The 26,125-nt window shown below is 41.3% G+C and overlaps 2 protein-coding genes across 2 annotated transcripts in view; one reads left to right on the plus strand and one right to left on the minus strand.

The window, feature by feature from the left end:
• The window catches only part of plppr2a (phospholipid phosphatase related 2a), a 181,264-nt gene extending 155,792 nt beyond the window's left edge, over positions 1 to 25,472 (minus strand). The window contains exon 1 of the mRNA XM_050069018.1: positions 25,449 to 25,472. The gene's annotated coding sequence lies outside the window, so the exon portion shown is untranslated. The remainder of the gene's footprint in view (positions 1 to 25,448) is intronic.
• On the plus strand, positions 247 to 7,789 carry LOC126406180 (uncharacterized). Its single transcript, XM_050070355.1, has 3 exons — positions 247 to 2,689; positions 6,826 to 6,911; positions 7,338 to 7,789. The coding sequence occupies exons 1-3, from the start codon at positions 247 to 249 to the stop codon at positions 7,428 to 7,430; spliced, it is 2,622 nt and encodes an 873-aa protein (XP_049926312.1). The 3' UTR covers positions 7,431 to 7,789.
• Positions 25,473 to 26,125: the final 653 nt, after the last annotated feature.

The raw sequence follows: 26,125 nt of genomic DNA on the forward strand, positions 1-26,125 counted from the left end.
AATATGACAGTCCTTGACAGTGAGTTCTGTTTTGTAAAAGCAAATTTGGTACCTGCTCATCACCTGTCCTCATCAGTATTTCATTACAACTTTTATTAATAGATGATAATGATTAAACTATAATGATAGAGAGGATTTTTATTATCAATGCCAGTGACACTTTTCTTGTGTCTCATATTTTACCTTAAAGGACCTTAAAGGGGAGGAGAGAAGAAACACCCTTAAGTGATTCATAAGCTCGTAACCATGGAAACAAGAAATCCCAGACCCAGCCCTCAAGGTCTGGTCTCACAGGATGGCAGTGGTCTATGGATGAAGATGGAGTCACACCCTGTGACAGACCACACAGAGAGCCCATGTGGTGAGAAGCCCCAAGATGAATCTGAAATCACTCCCCCTGCCCCCGCAGTGATCACCAGGTACTACAGTGTGATGGATGATGAAGGCGCAGATGAAGTCTTCATCCCACCTCCTCCTTCCTACATGGCTCCTTTGCTGCCAGCAGAGGGCGGCACAGATACTGAGGTGAATAATTCCACTGTGACCCTTACAGAAGGGGCAGCTGACGCCACAGAGGCTGAAGCTAATCCCAGTGGCTTAGACTGGCATCACAGTGACAAGCACTTAATGGCAGCACAAAAGGTCGTGGATGAAGTGATAGAAGGTGCTGCGCAGGCATCCAAAGAGTCTATGGACACTGTATCTTTGTCCAAAGACCAGGACTCCACTCTATCAAAACGTGAAGACCAAGCATCCATGGAGGAAGCATGTTATGATCCATGCAGAAGACACAATCAGGAAAACGCAACTGCAGACGAAGAGTCAAATGAGGATCATGAGGATATTGCAATTTTGAATGAGGGGCAGAAGAACTGGAGGAACACAGAAGCTGAGAGTGACCAATATCCAAAACAGGAACCTACAGGCGATGAGGAAAACTCTGAAAATGAGACGCTTTTTGACAAAGAGGAAGACAAAACAAAATCCAACATTTGTGGTCGTTTAGACTCAAAACTAACCACAGAAGATGTTGACTACGACAATGTGGAGACAAATGCCCCAAAGCTTTCTAATCCCCATGCGAGTGACGATGATTTTGAGTCCTGCAGGCCAACAGAGCTCTGTGAATGCAGCCAAAACACGACGGACACAGCAACCAATCAGTCACAGGTACCAGAGATCCCAACAGAGGCGTCCAATGATGATGAAGAGCATGTTGACACCAGATCTTTGAACTACACCCTGACAAAGAATAACTGGGTGAGGAGAGAAAGTGGAACTATCGAAACTCAAGTGTCCCAACTCTCAATCTCTGAAGGCTACGAAAAGATGGCTCCAAACGAAGAGCAAGAGGATGGAAGCAGGAGAATAGCTACTGATATCCAACAAGGTGCGGAACTGCTTCAACGCCTGCAACTGGTGCAGCTGCGACATGAAGACACAAGAGGTGAGACAAGGGGCATGCTTGGGACTGACGTAGATGATCTGAAAGCAAGAGAGGCCGATCTGACAGGTGGGGATGGGAGGGAAGAGAGTAGAATTCACAGTGCTGAGGATGAAGGAGCAAAGATGAACCTGAAGGAGAAGGAAGAGAATGAAAAGAATGAGAGTAAAGACGCTGAAACAAAAGCGAGGACATCTTCGTCTACACTTCCCGTAGAGTCAGAGCATCACGCGATTGCCGCAGCAGAGGGCGGAGACTCTGATGGTGATCAAAGAGACAGCTGTGTACCAGAAGATCTGCTTCCAATTGACCCTAGTGAAACATCATCTCCCCTTCTGTCCACCTGCCACAGATTCTCAGTCGCTGAGACCTCCATGGAGAGGCAGATCCATGAGGAAGTCCAGGGGATTCAGAGCCTGCAGAGAGCCGGTGGTGTCTTCAACCTCGCAGATAATCCAGATGTGCTAGAGATTCCCTTTAAAACCAACATCTTGCTTGAGCCACTTTCCTCTAAGGACAACCCAGACCAGCGCACTGACTGGCAGTTCTCCGAGCAGAAGATGAAGAAGGAGATAAGTCAGGAGATTCAGAGAGAGCTGGTGCTGGTCAACCAGGGGAAGATCCCAGGGGGGTACAGCAAAGGGGAAGTCCGTCAGTTAAAGGAGACGAAACTGCTGTTTGAGGCTTTCCAGCAGGATAACACGGGGGGTCCAACAAGAAACCGGAAACCCCCTGGCTCACTGATGAAAGGTCATGTTTACCCTTCTGTGTTGGAGCGCACTCGAAGCCTGGAGTTGCTTTCACACAAAAGTTGCCCCGTTTCCAGAACACATTCCCTCAGGCTGTGTAAAGAGACTGAGAAAAGTCCTGAAATCTTAAGATCGAGGAGCCCAACAGGTGGTTCTCGAGACAAAACACGTTTAGCCCCCTACGCAAAACAAGACAAACACACACGCCCGTACAAAAGCATGGACTCAATAAACACAGATGTCTCTATGCCAGCTGTGGAGACCAGGAGCAAATCTAGGGAGGGAAACCTGGGGATAGAATCTCCAATCCTCAAACAAAACCCCTTCTTCAAGTTACGTCCAGCGCTGGCTCTGCAGCCAGAGGTAGAGAAGGACATCCGGGAGGCCAAAGAGAGAGAGGAGGAGCTGCGCAGACAGAGATGCACTCTGTACGGAGAGAACAGGCAGAACAGTGAAGATGGAGATAAGTCTCGATTCAACCCAACGCTCGAATCAGGTCAGTCTGCATGGTCTCTGAGTATTTACTCAAGCACTGCTCCTAAGTACAATTCTGAGGCACTTGCATTTTACTTGAGTATTTCCATTTTAAGCCACTTTATATTTCTACTCCACTACATTTCAGAGGCAAACATTTAAAGAATCAGTAGTGTATCATTTGTGTAATATACTGTACGTATAATTTACCACTCAAAGAGCATATCATTTTCCCAATAAAGCACTTTTATTTTTACTTATGCATCAAAAATAAATATACTTTTGTTCCTCTCTCTGTACTTTTACTACGGTATATTTACATTGTTGCATTGCTACTTTAACTTAAGTAGATCTGAGGACTTGTTCCACCACTGATGATGAGTATTTGTATTACCTGTGTGACCATATGCACCACAGAGGCTAAATTGTTGGGTATTTTCCAACCTGATAAATGGACTTGTGGACTTGTATAGCAGCTTTCTTGTCTTCCGACCACGCCAAATGTGGGCGGGGTTGTTGTCACTCACTGCTCCGTCCAGCACTCACTGTATTTCCTCCTTTATCAGTCTGCACCTGGTTTATCGTCCACAGAACGAGGCTGCACGCCCACATTTTCAGAACAAAATAAAACGGGCTGCAGTGAGAGTCTCTCTCCATGGGATATTGGAGAGAGATGGGATGAATCTTGAATCTTGAATTGAATCTTGAAAAAAATTCAAAAATTCACTAACATCACAAGTTAACGTTCCACCTTAAAAGTTGCCGGCAGTCGGCCCAGTGAATGAAGTTATTTTTTCTCAGACTCCAGCTGCTGTGAGAGGCAGCAAAACATCCTTTCATTTTATAGTTACAGTTTACTAATAAAACTCTCCACAGTATGAACAGTGGTTACATGAGCCTCAAAACCAGACACAACTCAGCCCTGAGCAGAGTGACCGTCCTCTACTGACCAATCAGACTGCAGTGTTCACAGCTCCACCTTTTAGTACCAGATCTGTGTGCTAGGTACCCCAACAGAGGGGGGACCAAATATGGGGACGCTAAGGAACGCTTCTGTTGGTACCATCCACAACTTTCACTGTGGAAACAGAAAAAACAAAACGCACCAAACTGAACTGTACTGTATCGTATTGCTTGGTGGAAACGCAGCTTAAGTTCTTTACCACTGTCCACATGCCACATTCACCAGTTCACACAGTGGTGGCCAATGCTACCATACACCTAGAGCGCACTGTCACATGTTTGCCACTGACAGGCTTCAATTGTTATTTTAAGTTGGTGACAACTTAATAAAGTATATTAGGAAAAAAAAAAAAAAAAAAAAACTTATGGAAAGGATCCCTACAGAGAGAGACCTTGTTGTTAAAGAGTAAAATCCTTTTTGTTTAACCAGAAACAGCTCTGAAATCATCAGCGCCAAACCCACAAGACTGCATTTCAGGGTGCTTTCAGACCTAGAGTTGTCTTCCTTTGATCTGCGTCAGGGACACATTTTGTCAAGGCTATGAAAAAATAAATGGAAAATATGAAAACATTATGGATTATTTCAATCAGGTTGTTAGCTGCATCTAGTAAATATGAGTATGTCTAGTAAGAGTCGCTTAGATCTTTATTCATCGCACATCGCGGCTTTCTGACACTCAGTCTGAGCACTTTAATGAATGCCTCTCTGCATTAGCATCACATAGTGTTATCCAAGGAGTCTTATCGACAACTTAGTGTCAACCCTGTCACAAGCGGTTAAGGCCGCATCACTCAAGCAGCGACCTGATCTGAGTCAGCAGATGCCAGTGGGCTGAGTGACAACATGAAGGCTACTATCTGCACTCCAGCTTGAGCCGGGGGCAGTCTGTGTTCGCTTATGGTGTTGTGTAAATACAAATGACTTCAGACAGTTGATAGGTCTCACTGAAAGTATAGTTTGTGTGCATTTTTTATCGTCTGCTGTTGCACAGCAGGAGAGCATGGATGGCAGACATAACAGCTCAGCCAGCCAGGGAGTGTGTCATTATGTAGCAGCAAGTTATATTTTCAGCGACAGCGCCTGGATAATGATGTGTGGGGGTGAGCCAAGGTGAAGATGATGAGGCTACATGTGACAGCAACATAATATGTCTGGGGGTAAAACTGGGCTAAACTGGAGGAAATGACTCATTCTTAAGGTCAAATAAGCTGTTATGTGTTATCCTAACCAGCCATGACACAACACTGTATGAGAATGTATAACCCAGATACACTGTGATATCCCACAGGACATTCCATAATGTGACCCTCATAGAGTCAAACACACAGTGAATAACAACAAGGTTTGAAATCACGTCACATCAAAGCCTTCTTCATGTCAAAGCAGCGCCCATTTCTTACCATGCTAAATGCACTGCTAAGACAATTAAACAGAGGCTGAAACTGACCATACGATATGCCCCACCCACCTTAGTTACTGTTGCTATGCCTGTCAAGCTTTAGGGCACTGTCACACATGCGTAAAATTAACTTCAGTGAATATTCAGACCGCTCTCACTGAAAAAAAATGGCCATATAGGTCAACTTGAATTAGCTTATCACCCATACTTTCGTTTACTGTACTGCCGTGTAATAATTACAATGTACAGGCCATAGTAATTATTACAAGAGCAGAGGAGGACGTGAGGTGACGTAGTAGAAAAGCTATAAGTCTGAGTAATGTTGTATCAACCTTAAAGAAGTCGGTGGTGGATGGTTCAGCCAAAGACAGGACTTTTACCCAGGAGACCATTGTCATGCCCCGAAGTCAACATTGACTTCTTTCAACACTGCGTAGTTTTCTAAACCAAATCATGTGTTGTTGTTTTTTAAACCTAACCACTGAGTTTTGCTGCCTAAACCTAACCCGAACTTTTGCAGTGTAACTGCTACCATTTCATGATGGTAATGACATGTTTAAAACTGCGCCCATTAGGAAGGTATGTTGTTTTGGGGGTGGTCAAATAGCCTATGTTGTTTTGTTTTCTGGTATTTAGATATAAGAGTGTGTTGGAATATTTGCCTCCTGTTCACTTCCATTTGATGCAGGCGACGGGCGGAATAAAACATTCACTTTCATTGGCAAGGCAAATTCACATCTTCGCATCATGTGGATTTCAACTTTGGTGAACTTTGACCAGCAAAGTCACAGCCTCAACCAATAGCAAAGAAGCATGTGTGACTGACTCTGCTTGACTGTCATTGGCTGTAGTTTTCTGAGTGAGCCAAGATGGAGGGGAAATTGACCGTTGGCACATTTAACCAGCTAACATGATATGATTCTGACCATGAAAATACAAATTGCCCCACGTGACAGAGGCTGCCTGGCTGGCGGTGAGTTAGGAGACAGGCAAGGAACAAAAAAAAACAAAAAAAAAAAGGAAAATGTACCAATAGCATCATATTTCGAGATATTTATTAGAAAGCAATCTTGCTTTCCCCGTGCATCACATCCTGCACTGCCAACATTCGGCACAAATATCGCCGAGCAATAACGCCCAGTGCCTAAAGCGCAGAAACACAAGGCACGTCACAAGGCAAAAACCAGAGGCAAAAAGCTTCATGCTCATTAAAAACAATTACAAAAAGGTGCCTCCAGCTGCTAAAATGCTTCTTGTGTGATCAGGGCCTTACTCTTTCTTGTGCTACCTTTCAGCTTTTCCTGAAACTCAAGAGATGACCAAATTGTCACCATGCATTGGGTTTCATCAGCTGACCTCTGCACACTTTTTTTCCTGGCTTCAGTGTTGTTGTTCTCTACATCCTCTCTTTCTAACCTGTAGGATATGACACGCCCATTAATGTCGCCACGGTTCACACTTCATGTCAAGGAAAACCTGCTATTTTTTGGTTCTATCTGGGAACTGCCAATTAGACTTGTGCTTGTTTTGTTTTATTTTTCTATACATAAAGCGTAACCCCACAGAATACTGTAGTGTAAAATGCTGCTAGCTTTGGAAGTAACTCCCCTACTGTGGGTAGTAAGATAGTTAGCCAAATATGCTAATGTTTGGTGCTTACGTTAGAGCAGACAAACAAAACAGGATTAGTCTGGTTAAATCTGTGAAATCCTTAATTGTTTAATGGAAAACTGCTGCCTGAAGTCAAATCCCTTCAAATTATCCTGCTCCTTTTTTTCCCCTTTCTGTCCTTTAGACGTCAGGAAACTGTCCAGGGGGAAACTGGAACGGGTTTGGCCACCACCCTCCAAGAAAGACCAGATGAAATCTGAGCAGACACAGGTGATGTGCCAGGTCTGATTACTATAAATAGCTTCGGTCTTGTTTTTCCCATCCGTATTTCAGACCTGTTTTTATTGTGCAACACTTGTGAGAACACTGTGTGCTATCATGTTAAATCATTGCTAATTCAGGGGAACACTACAGGATGGATTATGATAAAAAAAGTCACAGTTTCCATTGTTATGTATTATTGTGAAATCCCTAAGAAAGCACTCATGAAGAGTTGGAATATGTTATTGTAATTGTAGCCGATGGGGTATTGAATCTTAAGTGGCTAAAATAAAGACATTAAATCAAAGATTTTCCCAATACTTTTTGTTTTACAAATGCTTGGATTAGTTCTGAAATTGATCTCAAATTCAGAGGATCAAGACAGGGGAGCTAATCTCTCACTAATCCTGCTCTATTCTCTGTCTCATCTCACAGCAGGAGCCAAAGGTTCACAGAGCAGGAGGTCAGAAGGCTCCTCTGTGGCAGCGCTGGGAGTCCGGCCTGATCAACGGGAAGCCGTCAAACTGATATTGATCATCCTGATGTCTTCAGCACTACAAATAGAGTATCAATGATATGCAATGCTAGAGCTGCACAAATCCCAGATTAATCAGTGTAATCAAAACCCTGAATGTAGTTCCAGCTTTAATGCTTCCTGGCTCTTCTAACGCTGCTTTGTATCTGTGTCAAAAATACTTTTTTGATATCTTTAAATCAGGTTTATTCAGCACTAAATAAAGCGAAAGTATCACTGTAATCATTTTGTCTTTTAATCTCTGTCAGCTGAGTTATGCACACCAGCTATTTTACCGTAGTCACACTGTTTATGGGTGGTTTAATTGGCATACGATGATGTAATGATGATGTCATTTTGTACGTTTCATCCTTTATGAACTCCCACTGCAAAATTCCAACCGATCTTTTGTTTTGGGTTTTGAATAAATTAAAGAAAAAAAGACCTGTAGCAATAAGTGAAGTCTAATTTGTTCAACAAGATTATTTCCACAAATCACCATTGTTTTTATGGTTTTGTACCATCCATCCATCCATCCATCCATTTTCATCCGTTTATCCATGGCTGGGTTGCAAGGGCAATAGGCTGAGCATAGTACTCCAGACGTCCCTCTCCCCAGCAACACTTTCCAGCTCCTCCTGGAGGACCCTGAGGCGTTCCCAGGCCAGATGAGCTGTATAATCCCACCAGCGTGTTCTGGGTCTGCCCCGGGGCCTCCTACCTGTTGTTCGGAACACTTCTAGCGCCCAGGAGGATCCTGATCAGATGCCCGAACCACTTTATCTGACCCCTTTCGACGCCAAGGAGCTCTACTCCGAGCTCCGTCTGGATGTCAGAGCTCCTTACCCTACCTCCAAGGCTGAGCCCCGGCTCAGAAGTAGGCGTAGGCTTAGAAGGAGGTAGGAGGGGAGGATGGCGGGTGACTAAAGGGCAGCACCTTGACACCAGAACTTGGGGTTCTTGTCCAGACTACCATTTTAGGATTAGTCAACAAAAGCACATGATTTCAGTTCATTGTTAATTTAAAAAGGTCCTAAAAATAGTACTAGAGATTGTCTATAATAACCTACTTCAGTACATCTTCCCCATGCTACATGAAACATACAATCCTTGTTTTGGCGCCCTCCAGGATTGATTAAAAAAAAAAAAAAAAAAAATAGATTGTAAATTTAAGTGGCAGGGGATAAGCCTGATAACTGACTAGACTAGATTGTGTCATGCCAAAATTAAACATGAAATACTCAGTAATGAGGGCATCAGAAAAAGTTCACGAAAACTTAGTTGATCTGTCATCACATTTACGAGAGAGAGCTTGGTTTCTAATCTCCGCAGACAGGAGCACAGAGATTAGCCCGTCTAAGTACCATCTGTCAGGCCAAGTGGCTCTGCCAAGGGAGGAAGGACTTTCACTCTGCCCTTCCTGGCTCGGATCTCCCAGTGTTAATTGGCTACAGTTCTCACCAGCCCACGGACAGAAGACACAGCCAAGGCCTACGTTTGAGCTGTTATGACAATTTGAGCATCAGCATTTAGAGTCGGACACACTGTACGTCTTCAACACCTCCCAGTGTGATCTGTGAGGACACAGCAGCCTCATCACTCTGAGTTACAACAAATTTGAGATAAAAGATATTCATAGATTTCACTTTAAAACAAAACATATGCTGAGCTAATAAAACACAATGCATTGTTAAGATTACACCAGTGGCTCCAAACCTTTTTAGATTGTGACTTCTTACGAAAATAGCCACAAGGCTTCTTACAAAAGGCCCAAAGAGATAAAATCCTCCAATATTTCATACTCAAAAAAAGATTGGATTCCAAATGTGAATTAAAATGTGTACATGAGGACTTTGTTTTCTCTTCTTTCCAACTCCATCCATCATCTCACCACCCTCAGATTTATCTCATGACCCTTCATACTACTGTAACTGTATGTAAAGTAGTTTAAACTTCCTGCATCATTATGAACAATCTGATGATGTCATATGACAGTTACTGGGGTCATTTTCTTTCTGGAACAAGTACTTTTACTTTTACTATACTTTTTACTTTTGATACAATACCTTTTATTATATATATTATAATACTTACTTTTTGATGATAATAATTTTGCTGAAGTGGGATTTTGAACTTGACTTGACTTGTATCTGTGATGCCGTAGTTTTTCACTGCTGTATTGGTACTTTTACTAAAGTAAAAGGATCTGAGTACGTCTTTCACCACTGGTGGAAGTGGGAGAAGGGGGTGGTTAGATGAGGTGTTGGAGTGGGGTAGAAGATGTCTACTGTATCTGTACAGCATTATGTAATACAACCCAGTCACCAGAATACATGTTGGCACCGTACGTTTCTGCAAACCACAGATATGTTACATTTGGACATTATTACACTTGGGTAAAGTGTGGTTAGGTTTAGGCACAAAAACCAGTTGGTCATGGTAAGGAAAAGATCTTGCAAAAATAACGGCTTTTGGTGGCACAATCACAGCTGGAGAAGCCATTGACAACTGCTTTCCATGGCTCTATCTCCAGTGGAAAAAGAGTGACAGGTTGCTAAAAAACGCAGATGTTTGGTGATTAAAAGTTGCTGGACTCACTAATAAACAACAAGCGATGTCACGGTAAAAAACAACCACTTTTTGTGGCACTATTTCAGCTGTAAAAGCAGCGATGTCTTGGTAAAAAAAACATGGCTCTTTCCCAGCTGGAAACACAGCAACGAGTCACTAAAAAACACTCACGTTTGGTGACTATAAAGTTGCTGAAACTGTAGCAATGAGTCACTAATAAACAACCAATTTTGTTGTTTGTTGCAAACAGAGGTCTGCAGCTTGGCAGGCATCACTCCTTCCACCATCCATCCTCCCTCCACCTCCTGATGACAAAGTCAGCTCATATACTGCGTCACTTTAGAAACACTGATATGATTCGTATAAAACTTACAAATGTATCCGTGGTTTGAAGAGATGCACAATTCCAACATTTTCCTCTGGTGACTGGTAAAACAGTCTGTCACCGTATGTTCATGTGGTATATTTAAGCTTCTAAGGTATTCATCTAACATCTAAAGACTTTAGAAGACATTAGAATAGACATCAGAGGACATGATTTAATATTTTGTCATGCCATTGTAAACTGTAATCTTGGTAATGGTACATGACTGATCAAATGTTATTTTTTAAATAAAGGAGGTCAATGCTTTGTCACAGTATTCTTCTTATGTAGATAGCATGAGGCATCAATACATGTTATCACATCTGGTGCAGATGAAAAGATGTAGTATAATTCACCACAAGAGGGCAGCATAGCTTCAATAATCAAGACACTGTATTCCAAGACAACATCAAAACAACTCGTCCTTAGCCATGACTCTGGGCATCAAATTACATGTTCGATATGCAAATACTGAAAGCTCTACTGTAAACAGCTATTTCAAGGTAGGTTTTAAAATAACATCACAAAAGATAAATGACATAGCAGGACGATAAACCCCAGATCTTTTGACTCAAACGTGTAGCACAATATCAGTTTATCCAGACATATAGGTTTGCTCATATCCATGTTTAGGATTGCTAATAAAATACCAAGAAGTCAGTTGATAGAAAGGGTAAACATATGCTGAGAAAGTACAGTAGTTATGTAACCTTTGTAATTTATCCAATGATGACTCACTCACTTCACAGAACTGGATTCAGCAGCTAAATGTTTTATCAATTCCATGAACAACATGAAGAGAAAAAAGTTGCTTAAGAGCACATCTGCGTCATTTTCAGCAAAAGCATGTGGGTGGTAATTTCTTCAGATGTTGGGCTTACAGTCTGAGTCATTCATGAGGGCTGTCATGTACACAGCACATTAGGGCTGTGTTGTTCTGACAAAGAAACAAAACTCTGCTCAACTTATCACCAGGATAAGACGAACACACACAGAGCGAGAGTGGAACGAACTTTCCCTGCGTGTTATGGAGGAAATTTGAGACGGGAACAAATCTGTTGATGATGGATGTTTGGAAACACAAGTTAATTTTCATCGTTCATTCAGTCCAACTTTTTGGTAGAGTTATATGTGAGCTTCCTGCCAGAAAACAGCTAAAAATAGATTGGCAGTTGAGGAAAAATTATTAGAAAATAGGGCCAACATATGGCCAACAATACAGAGACAGAGGGGGGTAAATGAAGACAATACACGCCACTCAGTGCTATTATTGTGTTTCAGCCTGCCCTGATTGCACAAATACCAAGAGCTTTGTGAGTGGGTGCTGATGAGAGAGTAGAACAGTGACAGCTCTGACATCACCGCTCCTTCAGCGATGTGAGATAGGGCTCAACTCGGCTCTGCACCAACGGCTGCAGCCGAACGCAATGGACAGATGATGGATGACTCATTCTTTCCACCCACACCACTTCCCATCGTCAGGATCCATCATCAAGGAACTCTCACTTGGCTCCACATTAAACTCTTCCACATACTCCACACAGCGAAGTCTCACTCAGGAAGGCTTAACATGTTTGACGCTACAGTTTTAAAAAAAAGGAAAGATTTAGCAGTGATTCCAAACCGTGAGAGAAATGACCAGATTTGATTTTTTTATCTAAATCCACATGGAGTCAGCTGACACCTGAACACCAGGTGTGTTGCAACTGAGAGTGCACAATTAACAAGTGAGCAGAGAGGTTCAAGACAAACAGTTAGAAGAATTATGACGTTATTTAACTGTTAATAGTAGTTGTGGTTATATCTTATATATGGATAAATGATTGAATAGTCAGTAAAAGTATAAACAGTAAAGTAGCTAAAAGTAAAGTTGATTATTAGCAGCTAAAATAGCTGTCTTAAAGTAAACTATAGAGCTAACATTAATGGATAAGTGCCTGAAGTAGTTAGCTAAAAATGAAATGCGTGAATGGTTGAAATAGTTAGTTTAAAGTATAGTATATATAGTATACAGATGGTTGAAATAGCAGACTTAGTTGAAATTTAACAGTTGATAGTTAGCTAAAGTGATTAAAATAGTTAGCTATAAGTAATGGATATAAAGTTAATTAGCTAAAAGTAGTAGATAATAAGTTTAAAAAGTTAAAAAAGATTAACAGAAAAACAGTTAATTAGGTGAAAGAAGTAGATATGCCGTTAAAAAAGTTAACTACAAATGATAAATGATCAGTTGACAGGTAGCTAAAAACACAGATAAACAACACAGTTAGCTAAAAGTAAGATAAACAGTTAAAATAGTTAGCTAAGACTAATGAATAAACAGCTGACAGTTGAGAAAAGGCAATGGATATGCATTATTATTGTTAGCTAGTAAGATAAAAGTAGTGGATAAACAGTTTACAAAGTTAGCTAACAGTAATGGGAAAATGGTTGAAATACGTGGCTAACAAATACATGGTGGTTAGTTAAAAATAATGGGTAAACACTTTAAATAGTTAGCTAAAACTAATGAATAAACAATTAAAATAGTTAGTCAAAGGTAATGGATAAACACTTAAAATAGCTAAATGTATTGGATAAACAATTAAAATAGCTAGCTAAAACTAATGGATTAGGACTTAAAATAGTTCGTTAAAAGTAGGGATGGGTCACGATTTTCGAATTTTCGAATAGTCGTTTTATTTTGAAAAATCGATTTTTTAATGCGACTATTACTATTCGCCGTCTTATTTCACCCCTTTATTTGACATGCAATTCAGCTCCTAACCGCACGAGGGCAGTATAGGATTGCTACAGCGGTATGAGATGGGCTACCAGCTAGTTTGATGCTCTTCTACAAACAGGAGAAACATGCAGAGACTACTACAGTCATCAAAAAGTTCCGTGTGGAACAACGCGACAACCCCCGTCTGCGGCGCGACAACTCTCTATTTGGCGGCTCTTCTATTTTTGTCGCACTACGCTCCCCTACGCGACCCTCCAGCAGATAAAAACTACATGAAATAGTGTGCTAAACGAGCACAATTATTCGAAAAATCGTCGAATAGTTACCATGATTTTCGAATAGTGTTTTTGCTTGTGCTGCCCATCCCTAGTTAAAAGTAATGGATAAACAATTAAAACAGCTAGCTAAAACTAATGGATGAGGACTTAAAATAGTTTGTTAAAAGTAATGGATAAACGATTAAAATAGTTTGTTAAAAGTACTGGATAAACGATTAAAATAGTTTGTTAAAAGTAATGGATAAACAATTGAAATAGTTAGCTAAATGTATGTATCAATAGATTAAATAAAAAGCTGAAATTAATAATGTATAAATGGTTGAAATGTAAACTTGACAAAACCAACCTAAACACTAACGTTTTAATTATATGAAAAAATATAAATATGCTTATATAATTAAAAGTGTTAATCAAAATCCAGTTTTGAAATCAATTGAAATAAACACATCTGGAACATGTCGGGCTACTTGTGTGGTTCATCAGACTAAAAAAGTTTTGGAACCTCTGAGTTACAGCATGTTGAGAAACACTCTGCCCTGTGTTTACAGAAAGGGTGCATACTTCATCATAACTTCAGATTGGAGGGACGTGCTCAGAGTGTTGGATTTGCCCGTGCTTCTTCTTGAATTACTGAAGTGCAATGAATGGATAAACATTGGGTAGTTGGAGCATGAGGTAAGAACAGAATAAACAGACCTCAGATGGCCTTGCTTAGTTGAGCCATTGTCCTCAACAAACCCTTCTATTCGATTTCCCTCTCCCCTCCTCCTCCTCCTCCTCCCCCGTCTCCCCCCCTCCAGCGCTTTCTTTTTGCACAATGAAAACTCACTTGTCTAATTCCATGATCCCACATTACAACAGTCAACAATAATATAAAGAAGCCGTGCACGATAAGATGGTGTGTGTTTGCAGAATGGCCTCAATTGCTCGTTGTCTCTTTGCCTTGGGTTTTCTGCTTTCAAAGCTTCTGGGTTAAGCTGTTGTAACCTCATACTCTCTGGAAAGCAGAATGATTTTCTCTTGAAATTCATTTTTGAGGAACTTAAGCAAATTAGCAGTTTCCTCCATGCGTTTGAAATGTGGCCAAATTTGACCACATATTATGTCAGCTCCACAGAAGCTATGCATGTTTGTACTTCCACGTATCGGCCCTGAAAGTCTCTATAAATGAGCTTCAAATATTTTTTTGCACAATTTCTTTTACAGAATAACCGAGGCTATTTGAAAATCTACGAACATGTAATATAAATTGTTGCTTATTTGAAATTCATGATGCTCATAAGCAACAAATGTAGGATTTACTGTGGATATGCTCAGAAAACCTTGTTATAAAATCCATTTATTTTAACAGCATTTAGTTAAATCTGTCTTTGGTTTACCTTACATCGACGATACACTACATGGCCAAAAGTATATGGACACCTGAACAGCACGCCCATAAGTGATCTCAATCTGATGCTATAACAGCCTCCACCCCAGATGTTTGAACCTGCTGCAGGGATTAGCTCCCGTCCAGCCACAAGAGCATCAGTGAGGTCCGACACTGGTGCTGGGTGATCAAGTCTGGCTCACAGTCAGTGTTCCAGTTTATCCTAAAGGTGTAGGATGGGGTTGAGGTCAGGGCTCTGTGCAGAACAGTCACGTTCTTCCAAAACCAAACTGGGAAAGCCATTTCCTCATGAAGCTGTGCATGGGCACACTGACACACACAAACTGTTGACACAAAGTTGGAAGCTCACTGTTGTCTGAAAATGAACATTCGATCACTTAAACTGAACCAAGAGGCCCAAACTATGAAAAAACAACTCCAGACATAATGTACACATCATGACAGGGGTGTCTACATACTTTTGGCCACATGTTGTATATATGGGTATGGAACAGCATCAATAATCAATGAATTATGAAAACAAAAAAGTACAGGACAAGTTGCTAGTAACCAGTGGAGCCCCGATGTTTTAGCGCTGTTGAGATATGTTTATAAGTTCATTTTATGCTGACATAATCTTGTGTCACTTAATTTGTGTAAGGGCTCGAGTTTGTATGGTTGGGTATGACGGAGGATTTTGTTTTGCCGCTCGTTGTCAGGAGAGGAATAAACGGATGTCACCTCCAAAGATAACCACGGTCTGGGCCTCTTTGTATCTACACAATGCAGACATCACTAGAGTCCACCGGTTACATAGACGTGTATGTATGTGTGTACATGTTTATATTTTATATATATGTATAATTCTTATTTTGCATTTTCTGTGAATGATGTTCTTTTATTCCTGTGCTTTTCATACTGTATGGTCTTGCACTGTAAATCACTTTGTAACTCTGGTTTAGAAAAGTGCTACAGAAATAAAGTTTATTATTTTATTATCATTACTATAATGTTGCCAGAAAACTGTTGATTTATGCACTGGCTCATTCTAATCATGTTTGACATTAGCTTGCGCAACACAGCAAGCAAAGTCTCTGCATTTCTTTAATGTTAAACATGATTAAAGCTCGCCATGACCATCTCCTGCTTTGCTAGCAATATACCTTATGTGATGAGGATCATGCTTTTGTGCAGTTGTAATCAAACACTGGTTGCTCTTATTACTGTTAACTAATAAACAGCACTTGTAGAACTGTTGTATAGAAGCAATATCACACCCGAGGTCGTGCTGTTGTACTAAATATCAGCACGGATATGATTCTGTTGTAGGCACAGGGCCTCAAACACTCCCTCGTGTGATATTGCTTCACTGAAGACTTGTCTGAGGAGCAGTTGTGAAAGAGTCAAAGTGAAATGGTTGGTTTCTGCAAACTATTTGATATAAATAGACGACATAGACCCTACAAACTCTGCAGTCCACTAATGCTCTGCAAAGATGATCATCTTTTCAGTCAAAAGAAAGCTACTGTATAAAAAGAGGGAGACGAGGTTCAAAGCAAACTGGGGTGGAATATCCTCCTGACTGGGCCACAACGGCTTAACCACAAGCTACTCTGTAATTCTGGCCTTTACAAAAGGAGCCGGTACTTAAACCAAAATCTGCTTCCATGAAAGCATAATTGATGATTTAGGAAAGTGCTCAGTTAGTGATTAGGATAATTATTACACTCCTGCACGCGTCCTCTCGTAATGAGGGTGGCAGGGTGTGAGAGAGACATGGGTTCTGTCAGCGCTGAGTGCTAACTAATTTTCCAAAGTCCAAAACTTCCCTTAATTATAGATTCTTGTGTAATTTGTGTAATAATGCAGGAAAAATGTGAAGCTGCTTTAGTAGTTTAGAGTGCAGAGTGGTCTACAACACTTCATCGATCACTCTGAACGGGGTTCTGATCTTTTACATTTTCCCTCCGTCCCTTGGCTGCCGGCCGGGCGGCTGGCTTTGAGCATCAGGGGTGCAGTTCACTTTGGGTTAAGCTCTTTGAGCCAAGTGTTCAAAGCCCCTTTTTGCATGGTTTGCCTCTCTTGTGGCTGCCGCTGAACTGCCTCCCATTCTATTTTAGGATTTAAAGGAATGACAGTATCCTCGCTCGACTCTCAAGAAAATCCTTTCAATCCACTGTATGGAACACCGCTGGGATTAGGATGCAGTCTGCATTACATAAAAGTGAAGATCACATCCTCTGTGAATGTTAAACCAAAAAAGGAAGCCTCCCATGAGGACGACAATAACCACTCTCTGAGCTTTCAGTGTGCTGGGGGCTGTGGTGGGAATTAGGTCTGTAACAAAAATGCCTGACATTTCAAGACGTGTTGTCAACAGAGTGGCTGTCAGATACATACAAACTGCAGACAATACAACAGCCTGTAAAGTTCCCTCTTTGTTAAAGGGAATGAAACAAGCATGACCAGTCACTAATGTTTGTGCTGAATGAAAATGAAAGGATGACTTGTTAAATGCGGTCAAGTCTTTTTGCATCAAAGCATATAGAAAGTCACGTAAACATTAGAAAATACATCCGGCATGGTTCCTGTATCAGGATTAAGTTAAGACTTATTAAAGATTTAAAAAATGCAAGGTCAGGAAAAGTACACAGTGTTCCCTACTGTGGAAAGTTTTTCCTCTGACTGGCTTCTGACCTTCACATCATGAGCATTAATTAGACACCATGTTGCAACATCTTTGTTAATGTTTCATGACTATGGTTGTAACCAGGGAAGGAAACAGTTAACCATTAATCAGTTAACCACTGAGAATATTTTTGAGCGGTTACACACGTTGGTCTTTGGGTTACTTTTGCCAGTCTTCAGTTTACTGCACCAGGGTCAGGTGGGAGTTAGCTAGCGGCACCTAAACCATGATGGTGGGACAGTGCTGCTGTGAAAACGTTGTGCCCACCCTCCGATCTCCCCTCAGGTTGCTACGGTGAATGTGGCTTAATTTTGAGCTACAAAACCCCTTTAGCATTGTTAACTATGTTAGCTCTGTTAGCACCGTTAGCCATGTCAGCACCATGCGCTGATTAATAAGCGTCTCTGCTTACTCTCACTGTACAGAAGTAAAGCTAAAATATCCCAGATGCGGCTGCTGCCATCTTACTCTGGTGACGTAATTTGGAGCCGGAGTCTCCACAGTATCAAATGTCCTGCCCATACACCTGTCCGACCAATCGCAAGTAGCGCCTCTGAATATGAGCCCACCAGCTGCCTCATACAATTGTAAATCATGTTAAAATCCCCGTTTTATAGCATTAAATAACTACTTAAAACCAAACTTATTAGAAAAACGTACACTTGAATAAACAGCAGCATGATAAAACTAACTTAAATGACAGAAATCATCTTCGGGAAAAATATGTTTGATGTGTACTTTGAGTTTTTAGTTTGTCCCATGTCCCGTTCTCTGATGAGGAGGGGTTGTGCGTTATGACCTATGCTGCAGCCAGCCACCAGGGGGCAATTGAGATGTTTCAGCTTCACTTTTGGGAAGCTGACATGTACATATACAGTGTATGGTCACCACAGCTAGGAGTGCTAACATAGTTAGCAATGCTAAAGGGGTTTTGGGGCCCTAAACAAAGCCGCTTACTCACTGGGGCGGCCTGGGTGGAGACTAGAGGGTTGGCAACATGTTTTCAGCACTGTCCTACCACCATAGGCTGGTGTTTCCAGCCTTAATTGCCAAATGAGTGGCGCCGCTACCAAGCTGGTGGTGCGCAGTCAGAGTAGCCAAGGCTAACTTTAGCTTACCAGAGGGTGGACAGTGGGCACCACGTTTCTGCATGTTAGCGCAGCTAGCCGGCTGTCTGTCAGCAAAGGTAACGAAAAATTTCACAACCTCTAAATGGATAGCTCACTCAAGGGATCACCACGTTATTTTGTGTCTATCCTCAAAACTAAACTGGTTAAGGTACCGGTTAATGAGTATCAGGCTACTGAAAGCAAAATGAAGTGACTCTAACTTCCCTAACTGTAACAGAATGTTAATATTTAGAAGTAAATCCTTCTGTATTATCATAAGAAACTCAGGAACTGCTTCACAATCGAGCCAGACTTACCGTAAAACTTGGTGTATAAGTCGCACTTTTTTCCCCTTTTTCTTCATCTAAAAAGTTGGGTGCGGGTTATAGACCGGTGCGACCTATAGACCAAGGTAAATGCTGACATAGGTAATTTGACCCACAAGATGGCGCTACGTTAGGCTGACCAAACGTCCTCTTTTGCCCGGACATGTCCACTTTTCACGTCCCGTCTGGGGCGTCCGGGGGTCTTTTATAAACTGATGTTAATGTCCGATTTTCCGTGTGTTTGTGTGTGTGTGTGTTAGAGTGCAGCACGGGCCGCATATTTCTGTCCGAACCCGAACCGAGCCCGACATTATTTAATGACCAAAGCACTTAGTTTGTGTCACACAGTGGTTACAGGCTATTTAACAGGCCGGGCGTGCGCCGTAGGTGCTCAACTGCGGAGAGGGAGACCTCCGTGTTTGAGACGGGAGCGGGAGGCGGGAGGTCCGACGCTTCCGGTGAGGGGAGAGGTAGAAACAAACAGCCAATGTGTCTGTGTGTGTTATGTTCAGGTGTTGTCACGTAAATAACAGTGCCCAAGCAATAAACAGGACAGACAATAGGATTTTATTTATTTTTACACTACATTTTCACTGAAAGCTGACCGAATCCGACCCGAGCCCGAATACAATTTATAGCTACATTTTTGACCAAACCCGGCCCGACCCGTCGGGTACCGTCGGGCTCGGATCGCCACACTCTAGTGTGTGTATGTGTCCCCTATTGGGGCCTATCTGAATTTCTGTCTTTGAGAGATATTATTTTGTAATATAACTGAATTTTCTATCCATACATATAAATTTTAAATATATTAAAATTATAAGGCATCTTTGAGTAAACTGCGAGTATCATTTAAGTAGGCTATGTCGTGGCCGGCCGAGTGTCCTCTTTTTTGGAAATCAAAATATGGTCACCCTACGCTACGTAGTAATTTAAACTCATTCGTTTTTGGGATTTGAGTAAGCATGTATAGTTACAGCCCACACTGTAATAAGGTACTGTAATGCTGTCTTCTTAAAAAAGAAAAAAGAAGTTTAACGTTAATTTAAACTCATTTTTATGGCTCAGATGTTGTTATACCGTAATTTTATTTCCTGAAGAGGTTGTTTGGAAAATTGCAATCTGAAAAGTAACCAAAGCTGCTTAAGAGGTTATTGTGTTTTGAATGTGTTTCAAATTAAAAATAAAGGGAAACAGTGTAGGAATAACTTGTATAACGTTTTTATTAACAAATAGTAATATAAAACCTTGTTTTCCCCGTTTGAGACCTTAAAAAATAGACTGCGACTTACATGCCAGTGCGACTTATATTCCGAGTTTTACGGTACCTGCAGGATCATTATGCCTCTATCATCTATGTTCTACTCTTTTTAATGTGGACTTGAAAAGAAGATGCTGTAAACCTGACTTTAGTAAGACATAGAAGCACGAGACTCAACAAGACCCTCTTCATGTTGTGAAATTAAAGGCTTTTGCCTTGTAGAAGAATTTATGCGTCTTCTTTTGTAAAGACCATGATCGCAGCAGGATGTAGCAGCTAACAGAGAAAGACTTTTATAAACAAAGGAACAACCATGCAGTCTCAAACTGATCCTGTATTACTATTGTCAAAACTTTTCAAACTGCCCAGGGGACAAAACTAGAGCCAGATTGGGAAGTTTGTCATTACATTCACAAAGTAAGAATGTCAGTATGCAAAAGTTTTATCACAATTTAAGAGACTGAGTGCTCGTCATCAATAGACATGCTTTCAAACAAACCATAAGGTCAGAGCAAACGCACATAACTCCCAAATCTCAACAACACAAGCAAGTTTATCAGCTGATTTAACTCCTGTCAGGAGGCGGGTTTGGAACAGACACATAAACAAATGTACTTAATGCAAGCCAAACACTTTCAGTATAGTACCTCTGGAACCAACAGTAACCCTTCAGACATGGTACCTAGACCCTAGCGTTTCCTTCGTCAACTCATGCATTGAGTAACATTACAAGTTAACGTTCCACCTTAAAAGTCGCCGGCAGTCGGCCCAGTGAATGAAGTTATTTTTTCTCAGACTCCAGCTGCTGTGAGAGGCAGCAAAACATCCTTTCATTTTATAGTTACAGTTTACTAATAAAACTCTCCACAGTATGAACAGTGGTTACATGAGCCTCAAAACCAGACACAACTCAGCCCTGAGCAGAGTGACCGTCCTCTACTGACCAATCAGACTGCAGTGTTCACAGCTCCACCTTTTAGTACCAGATCTGTGTGCTAGGTACCCCAACAGAGGGGGGACCAAACATGGGGACGCTAAGGAACGCTTCTGTTGGTACCATCCACAACTCTCACTGTGGAAACAGAAATAATGCGAACTGAACTGAACTGAACTGAACTGAACTGAACTGAACTGAACTGCTCAGTGGAAACGGGGCTAAACATATCCAAGCGTCCCCTGTGCAAGTTCAGCTGAGGATGCGTAATTGCAGCTTTAGTCCTCATCCTAGAAGATTTTAAGGCTTTTTATGATGAGATTTTGAGACGGCCCCTAACTTTAGCTCCACATTTTCCCATTTACAGTCAACTCAAAGTGCCAGTCTGCAATATTGGATCATGAGGTAACAACAAGACCTGCTGCACTGCGCTGGTGAAAACTAATAAAAGGTTATCGAGCATGAATTTCTTGAATGTTTGAACATGAACCTGAAAACTACCGGCGCCTGTTTTCTTTCTTCTGTTTTTTCTTCCTCTATTTGGTGACATTTTGGCAAATCTGCATTAACTACTTTATACATAGAAAAATCTGATGATTATGAGCCAAGATCCAAAGTTATAAGATGCACAGATTTCTAAAAACACTGCAGTATCTGTTCATCATACCCACATAATGTAACAGTATTTGTTGACATCCCCACAGCCTACCTCCATAACAGTATCTGCTGCAAAAACAAGGATCACAAAAGGAAGACAAACAAAAGGGAAACATGAGCGTCCTGTGTGATTTGGGGGTGGCACACTGAAGGATTATACACACAAAGAGCCTGGGCAGCATGAGGAGATATAAAGGCATTGTTTCTAATGTTGCATGTCTACTTTGGATGTAATCTGTGTGGCATGGCTCAGAGGGGCTCTACTATGTATACTGAGCTCGGACACAGCGAACGGTTTCAGGGAGATTATCGAACAAAAAAAATTATGACTCACGCCAGAAACAACCTTAACATCTGTCCATATTCATGCAGTAAAAAAAAAAAAAAAAGTAAGCAGCATTGTCTTTTTACGGGAAGTGACCGTCAAGTGCTGTTGTCATGGCTGAAGTTCAACAACATCAAACCCTCTGCCAAGGCTGCCCCTGGTGAACCTGAGCACTCGGGACACTGTGCCACTGTCATGCTCGAATGAACAAAGTGGAAACTGGGCCATCTATATCTGTATTACCCTCTGATTATGAACAGATTATGCAACCGCACAGCATGCTTTACATAACCAGCTATGGCCGTGCTCTCCTCCTCAAAACACCCTTTGTTTTCAAATTGAATAATTCAATAGCCCCAACCCCCTTCTATCCGAGCCGTCTGCCCTCCTGACACCAAATCAGATGTGTTATGTGTGTGTTATGACATCGAAACTCCTCACGCTGGGATTTATAACTGTTATGAATTAAAGTCATTTGGACGGCGACTGCGTACATCAGTGCCTGAACGAGATAGATGGTGTGTTTACACATATAAAACAGCAGCTTCTGTTGTTATTTGAGAGCACACAGAGTTATCTTTAATAACCGATAGTGCTGATAACATTGTTCAGTTACAGTAAATTTTCAGTCATGAGGACAAACAAAGACTCCGTCTGACAAAGCACTGCCTGACTTGCCAAATCTCCTCTTAAATCTTTGCTCAAAATACACTTTCATGAACTCGGTTTTATTGCCTTGGCTGCAGTTCGTTTTACATCTTAGTGGCTGTGTGGAAATTATTAGAGGAAGACGGGGTCAGAGAGAGGGGAGGTTTTTTTAGAGAACTTTTTTTACATACACTCACCATTTGAGATACGGTCAAATAGTTACATCACAAAGATGGCTTTCATTTTGAGACATCGAGCTAAAGCATCCGCTGACCTAATTCATATTTATTTTTATTTAGCAGCAGTTGAATGGAAATTATAGTAGTGTTCAAATCTGTCAGCAGCCACAGAGCTCATTCGTTGCTATTTAGCAGCTCTTAGTTAAAAGTTAGAGACTTTGTTATGTTTTCCATAAATGTCATTTTTTGTCACATTAACTCTGAAATCCATTTTGAGCGTTTTGCACTGCTTGAAAAGAGGAGATTCTTCGCTTTCTAATTACATCAGTGCTGTTTTTGTTCTCCAGGTATTAAGCAAATACGTCACATTACTGACACTGAGCCATGAGTTTGAGAAAAAGGCCCCAAAGTTGGAGCACATATCGTACTCCAGGGGCTGCCCAGGGTGAGAAATACCCAGAAAAGCTTGGAGGTCACTTTTATTTTGTTGCCAGCAAGGTAACCAAAACAAGCATACCCAACAACACGGTGCAGGAGGACGAGAAAATACTATGTACGTCACTCAAACTGTGGTCTGTTTGATGGAATAAAGATAGCATACACAGTTAGTAATGGACAGATGAGAGGGAAATAAATCGATAATCACATATTTGAACTTGAGGACTGGTTCAGTTGTAGGGAGTCAGCACTTTTTTTGTCTGTCTTTATAACCATGTCACTAAATCTGAATGAATTACATTCTAGTGTTCATGGATTCAGGAAAATAAACTGAGCAAAGAACAATGTAAGAAGAATCTAACCGTGCTAACAATGTGAAGCATGCCCACATACATTCATGTTTTGATGTGCAATGCTAAGCTGCCTAAAACTAAGTAAAGCAGGTCGCCATTGGCAACACCTGGTAACATCTGGATATTTTAAATAAGAGGAATGGTTATAATGGGCATTCACTCCCAGGTCAAATGACTCTGCAGGAGTCGCAGGTATTTATTAGCTCCGGCTCTGATGTGATGGAAATACAACACCTGTGGGGACACGCTAATTTTAGCCCCTTTGCCAGTGCAATGCTGGCAAAGACAAGCCGCCAGAAAATACAATCTGTCTCCATCAGCAGCACTCGAACATCGATCCAAATGAGTCAGCCCCAAGTTTGAGATAGATATGAAAAAGAAGTAACCACTGTGACATTTTAACTGGCCTCCATGCTGCTATCTACTGTTTACCAACCTGATTCCAGCCTGTTGGCGACATCGAACATGACACACCAGAAGGAAAATGGACAGGTCTATCACCTGTTTTCAGCAGGTTTTTCCATGTTTGAAAAACTGGCGAACACATGCTTATTTTGGTGGGAAAAGATATTAGCCTTTCATTTATCATTTTAGGGAGATAACGGGAGGGGGAGTGGTGCTGAGTAAATTCACATCGAGCTTATCATCATGCCTTTACAAGATTTAAAGTTGTATTTATTGTCTGAATTTGGCGATAAAAAGCTGAGACTTCATTTAAAGTCAAACAAAACCCCAGATGACCAAAAATCAAGATGTTGTCATAAATGTAGAAATGAGCCACTGCGACACATGACTGATTTTGATAGAGCATGCCATGTTGTTATTTTGAGAGGGAGGGTATTATGATTTTTCTAGGTCAAGGGGAGGGTCCTGAATAAATATTAATAACACTGAGATGGATTTTGTTTTTGTTTTTTATAGTATATGATTCAGTTAAGAGTCCCACCCCCCACAATAGTTTTTATACAGTCTCTTATTCTTAATCGTAGTTTTCCTTATTTTTGCTGTTTAAGTTTTACGTTTTTCTTTATCTAAAAACAAACACTTATCTCTGCTTTAAGATAAATGACTTGCAAATAAAATTCATTATCTTTGTTCTTGTTTATTTGCATATCAATAGTGCCTGTAACAGGCACACAGGGACACAACAGGGAGGGCAGCCGACTGGAGCGTGCTGGGGCTGCTCTGAATTCTGGGTCAACAGAAAAAAAACAAACAAACCTATCACCATTATGTCACATAGAGTCTGGATACTCACTCCTCTGGACCACCTCAGGATACAGCTCCATCCTGTCCTGGTGTCAGTTAGCATGACAAATCAGAGAGGACATTTGGTTGCAGAAAGCAAACTCTATCTGCTTGATTACATTTTGTAACAATTAAACCCTGTCAGTGTTGTTATTCTTTCCACAATTGTTTGCATGTTGCTCACATTTTCCTCTTATTTTGATTAATCCTTGCACATTCCCCCGAGACACGTCCCCTCCAATATACGTAATTTGTTTTATGAGCATTTCATAAGCCACCCCCCACCCCAAACGATCAAAAGTGGTTGCTTTGGAAACAGCGTGACGTATTTCAGAGCCCAAGAATAGAAGCATGAGGAAAGCGGGTCTGAGGCTCTTGGCTTCTGCCTCACAGTCGGTCTGAGTGCATTTCCAAATGTTTCCTCTAATGTGTGTCGCGGGCCAACGCTCTAATGATGCTGAAATTTTTGTCTGATTACAGAGCAGACAGCAGGGTCTGCGTTGGCTCGGTGTTATGGAGGTTACCTGCTTGTGGTTTCCCAAATAAAGAAAGCATCACCTGGCTGATGGAGCAGACTGAGGTCATGACTGATGCAGTAATCCGAGGAAATGACTGGAGCATTTGTTAGGAGAGCGTATATTACAGACTGCACCAACAACAAATTATCAATAAACCTATAACCGCATGCCGCACACGCACACGCTCTGCTTGTTATGAAACAGCCCCCCAAGTCAAACAAACTGAGTCATAGCCTATTTATAGCTACCGCAATACATCTCTCATGTGTATGAGCTTTGGATGGAGGCTCTACTGTGTGTCTGCGGTATAGACAGGCTGTTACATAAATGTGTTTCTGCATACATGTCTCAGGGGAGCGGTGATTCATAACATGAGCACAGCTCTCTTTTTAACCGCAGTTTTCTTAGTCACCAGCCAAGCAAAAAATAATTATCAAGACAGCTAAATTTGGTGCTTTTTACACACTTTTCCAGATTTAAACCTGGAAGCAAAGCAGCAGATTTGGCCAAAAAAATCTTACTTGACATTTAAATAAATAGCTTGACACTTACACTTATTTGCTTTCTTGCTGAGACAAGAAGACTGACACCACTCATATGTTTGTACGATAAACATGAAGCAACCACAAGCAGCCAGTTAGCTTAGCCGAGCATAAAGACTGGAAAAAGGGGGAAACTGGTAGCCTAACTTTGTCCACAAGTCTGTGTTAAAATGAT

The sequence above is a fragment of the Epinephelus moara genome, chromosome 18 (assembly GCF_006386435.1).
Source record: "Epinephelus moara isolate mb chromosome 18, YSFRI_EMoa_1.0, whole genome shotgun sequence".
NCBI classification, from domain to species: Eukaryota; Metazoa; Chordata; class Actinopteri; order Perciformes; family Serranidae; genus Epinephelus; species Epinephelus moara.

What these genes read in the sequence shown, in the direction of transcription:
- LOC126406180 (XM_050070355.1), top strand. Translation starts at nt 247, where the DNA reads ATGGAAACAAGAAATCCCAGACCCAGCCCTCAAGGTCTGGTCTCACAG. An exon ending in CAACCCAACGCTCGAATCAG is followed by an intron (nt 2,690 to 6,825) that starts GTCAGTCTGCAT and finishes TCTGTCCTTTAG; the next exon opens with ACGTCAGGAAACTGTCCAGG. An exon ending in TGAAATCTGAGCAGACACAG is followed by an intron (nt 6,912 to 7,337) that starts GTGATGTGCCAG and finishes CTCATCTCACAG; the next exon opens with CAGGAGCCAAAGGTTCACAG.